This window comes from Microtus oregoni, unplaced genomic scaffold (assembly GCF_018167655.1).
Source record: "Microtus oregoni isolate MIOR12 unplaced genomic scaffold, Mior012 000001F_ref0000356, whole genome shotgun sequence".
Taxonomy (NCBI): Eukaryota; Metazoa; Chordata; class Mammalia; order Rodentia; family Cricetidae; genus Microtus; species Microtus oregoni.
The window spans coordinates 66,282,168-66,287,129 of NW_024543060.1; the positions used below are offsets into that span (position 1 = coordinate 66,282,168).

The following is a 4,962-nucleotide window of genomic DNA, read 5'->3' on the forward strand; positions in this document are numbered from 1 at the left end:
GGAGTCTTATTTCCACAGCAGTTTTTACTGTTTTATGTCTTTGGAATTCTGAACTTCCAAAGCCTATTATGTTTCCTGAACTTTCTGGGTCATTTAAGTTTCATTTATCTTATAGAGTCCTATGAAGTATTATTCTTCCCACAAGAAGACATCTTCAAATTAAAAGAAAATAGCTATAGAGTATCTTTCTAATATAATACTTTATGTTAAAGGGGGAATGGGGAAATACAGTTTAACAAAATACTATTGCCACATATTTGTGTGAAGAAATGCTTCACATAAACTGTTTTATCTAAGAAAGATAGTTCCTAGAATATAAATGTGGCCACTTGGGCCACAATAAGTTTTCATCCAAAATGTATGTCATGTTCATGCTCTCATTTAGCCACTATCACAGAACCTTTGAACTTATAATAAAAAGAGTATAATATACACATATGAAATAATTTAACAATTACATGAAGATAAATTTTTCTATTTGCTACCCAATCAATTGAAATTTTATTATAAAGTGAGAAGTTGTATATTTTTATATATTCAGTACACACAAAATAATGTTCTATGCATCTGAATTAGAATTATTACTCTAGGAAACTTATAAAATTATATGTGTGGTCATATACAGCTTAGAAAAGAAATTTTGTTCACTAAATAAAGGTTTCATAAATATCACTGAGAACATTTCCCACCAAATATTTTTTGTGCAGCATCTTTGACATCTCTGTTTCTTAGACTATATATTAGAGGGTTCAGCATAGGGATTATAAGTGTGTAGAACACAGCTACAATCTTGTTTTGCTTTGAGGAGGAGATGGACCCAGGCTGGGCATACATGAAGAACACAGTTCCATAGAATAAACTCACCACAATGATATGAGAGCTACAAGTGGAGAAGGTCTTACTCCTGCCGTGGGTGGAGGGGATCTTCAGGACAGTGGAAAGAATGTACCCATAGGAAACCAGAATGATGGTTGTGGTGGAGATGATGATGAGAGCAGAGAGAATAAACAGTACAATCTCATTCACAAAGGTGTCAACACAGGAGATCTTAATCAAAGCTGGGACATCACAGAAAAAGTGGTCCAGCCTGTTTTCTGCACAGAAATGCAAGCTGAAGGTGAAACCTGTCTGTACCATGGAGTTGATGCATCCACAAATGTAGGAGCCAGTTACCAACTGAATACATACCTTTTGGGACATGTGCACAGGATAAAGGAGAGGAGAGCAAATGGCTGAGAAGCGATCAAATGCCATGACAGCAAGAAGGAAGCATTCAGTTGTAGCAAACAAAACAAAGAAGAAGAATTGCGTGGCACAACCATTGTAGGAAATTTTCTTTTCACTTGTCAAGAAGTTGGCTAAGGTTTTGGGAGCAATGACTGTGGAATAGCAGAGATCCAAATAAGACAAGTTTCTAAGGAAGAAATACATAGGTGTTTGGAGTCTGGAGTCCATCTTAATAATCATTATCATGCTGACATTCCCTACCACAGCGACCATGTAGATCATCAAGAACACCAAGAATAAAAGGACTTGAAACTTTGGAGGGGTTCTAAATCCCAAGAGAATGAACTCTGTTACCTCTGAGTAATTCCTCTTCTGCTCACCCTTCATAGCTAATATGAAGATAAAACTAGAAAATGGCAAAAATAAAAAACAATAAGTGAGGAGTCAGAATTTTAGTAAAAACTCCTGCTGATTCAGCATGGGAGCACACTTACCTTGTTCATTTTACTTTATCAAACATCATGGACATAAACAATCTGTTGTCTTATTAAGGTCTTCCCATTGAGTTGTTTAATCCAGTGAAGATTTTTCATTATACTTACCTGTAATAAATGCAAATTGGACCTCTAAATTCTATTGGGAAAACAGAGATTCCAGGAAAATGTCTGGAATCAGGAAGTTTTGTTTTGAATTTTCCCATAGATTCTATCACCTGTTTCCTGCCATTAAGTTTTGTGACTATAAAAGGTTGATTTTTATTGTATACATCATAACTTTCTAGAATATACAATATATGAAGTATTATAATGTAAATATATTTGAATAAATTTTGAGCACAAATTAAAATGCTATTTGGCGTGGTTAGTTTCATCAACAAAATAAACAGTAACATATACCATTATACTTATATGTGTGTATATATACATATATATGTATGTATACACACACACACACACACACACACACACACATATATATATATATATATATATATATATATATATATATATATATACAGTTTTATAGGATAGAGGGTGTCTCTCCAGTTTAGATAATTTTATTTTTACACAATAACTTCATGCCATTAGTTCCTTTGTTGTTCAGCCATAAGATGGTTTAAACGCTTCAAAGCACAACTTAACTGCCAAAGACACTCACCATTTTGCTTATATTCGTTAAAAGCAATGCAATAAGATTCTTGCTTTGCACACCATCTCTCCCTCCCTCCTTTTTCTGTTTCTTATTTTCTTTCTTTATTAATTTACTCTTTTTCTATGTTATCCTTCATTCTTTTTTTCAAATTATCCTTCCTCCTTTCAATTTTTACTCTCCTTTTAGAAAAAGCCCTAATATACCCTTGTAAAATGAAAAGACAACACAAAACAATTTAAATATCGTTATTTAAATAGTAAAAGTAAGAATTTAGTCAAGCCCCAGTTATCTTTATTTAAACATACACTGTCACAATTGCAGCATATTCTTAAGTAAAATACAGTGTAGACATAGAGAAGAGTTTTTTCCAAATCTATGATTTAGAAAATTAAAATATTACAATAGATTTAAGTGACTTGGGGTCACTAGAGTGAAAAACATGCTTGTCTACTACTCAACAATTTATCATAGAGTATAAAAGAATTTGTGTAATCAATAGTTCAATCACATGCTATGAAGTTGACTTTTAAATCGCATAATCATTTAACCTACAACATGCGTATTTATGTTCAAAAATGTCTCACAATTGCTCCTGTTGATACTGGAATCACACTATGAAATTTTCATATGCAAGCACGTTTTGAATCTTTGGTGTATATGTAATAGCTGACCCTCCTGAATACAAAGGTTAAAACTATATAACTGGTCAATGTTCACAGTAGAGAAGTGATAAAAATTACCTCCAGCAATGACTATTAATTTAAAAACTGTTTCCTTTAAATCCATAGTTTACATTAACAAGTTCCTGATTTTAGCAGAATTTTCAAAACATGGGATAGAATTGAAAGTTAAGTCAGGGTACAGATATGAGAATTTTTTTTATTATCTTAGTAACCACTAAGTATGCTTAAGAATACACCAAAACGTGGCTATAAACCAAATGTTCATTACCCAGAAGCTATTCCAGAGCACTGATTGTTATTCATCAATGTTCAGTTCCCCGTTCAGATTTGCTGGCTTTAGCAAACAGTAGCAACATTTTTAGATGATATCCTAACGTCACGTTGGATGAACTTACAACTGTCTTGTACTATTTCACCAGTTCAGTGGCAAGTAGGCCTGGAATGAATCCAGAAAGAGATTTCCCCATGAGGATGGAAACCAAGGATCTGGGCAGGCAGTGCCTCCATATAATACTCCAAGGAGATCAACAGGCTCTATCATCAGTAAACTACTTTGTGCCAGGATGCAGAAAAAAAGAAACAAAGGAAAAGAAATAGAATGAAGGAAACAAGGAGAGAAGAGAGAAAATTATTAATTGATGAACTCATTAAGCCTTTGGAAAATTAAAAGCATTCCCTGGAGGACATGATAACTGATTTTCTACACAGAAGAAACTAATAAAACAGATACGATGTGACAAAAAAAAAAACACACTTGGTTCATTTCTTATAGTCCTGATTATAGCAGCAGGCTGCTTGTTTGTCCCAGCCACCCAGAACTGAAATTCACACAGAAACTATATTAATTAAATTACTGCTTGGCCCATTAGCTCTAGCTTCTTGTTGGCTAGCTCTTACATCTTATTTTAACCCATCTCCATTAATCTGTGTATCTCCACATGGCTGTGGCTTACCGGGTATAATTCCCAGCATCTGTCTCTGGCGGGCTACATGGCTTTTCTCTAACTCCACCCTTCTTTCTCCCAGCATTCTGTTTAGTTTTCCCCACCTAGCTCTGTTTCCCTTTGGCTCTGCTATAGGCTCAAAGCAGTTTTCTTTCTTTCTTTTTTTAAAGTATGCCACATAATCTTTAATAAGTAAGATGATTGACAAGAACATGCTCAAATAAACTTGCTTTTCAGGACCCACAGGTATGTTGTATACCAAATGACTGCAGGAGATGGCCATACTTTTTCAATGTTAGACATGTTCTTTGAGCAAGAGACTTCATTTGTGTATTTTGACAAGTGTTTACCTCACACTCTAAAATCTTTGAAGTAGACATTAATGTAATATTTTGAGCTTATATACATATGTCGTTATACTTTGAATCTGAAGTGTCCCCTGAAGGTGTGTTTACTAAAGGGGTGTTTCTCAATCAATGTGGGTGGTTCAGAAGTACTGAAAACAAAGTCTCTGACTTGATTCAGGTTGGCATTGCCTATTGAAGGGTATCTTGCTCAGGCTCCCTTCTGGTGTGTCCCTCTTGGCTTCTTAGTCACTGTGAGATATGTACTTGATCTACCATCATTCCCTCATCTAGTAATGCTCTGTCATGTCAGTACCTAGAAGGAGCTGGCCCAGTCAAGCATGGAGTCAAAGCAGTTTTCTTTATTCATTAATGGTAATCACAGCATACGGAATGAAACACCACATTACCACCCTTTTCTGTTTAAATAAAAAAGAAAGGCTTTATCTTTAACATAGTAAAATTACATATAATAGAGCAAGTATCAAGCAAGAATTACAGTTACAATATTTATATCTACTTTATATCATAACTAAGAAAAACTATAACTATAATATTTTCAAGTCCATCAAAGACCCCAGAAGGATATAATATTACCTAAATAAACATAAG

General features: G+C 34.2%; 1 protein-coding gene across 1 annotated transcript; it reads right to left on the reverse strand.

The window, feature by feature from the left end:
* Positions 1-669: 669 nt before the first annotated feature.
* LOC121464399 (olfactory receptor 12-like) lies at positions 670-1,614 on the reverse strand. Its single transcript, XM_041677338.1, has one exon. It carries the CDS (start codon positions 1,612-1,614, stop codon positions 670-672), a length of 945 nt encoding a protein of 314 aa, XP_041533272.1.
* Between the last annotated feature and the right edge of the window lie 3,348 nt (positions 1,615-4,962).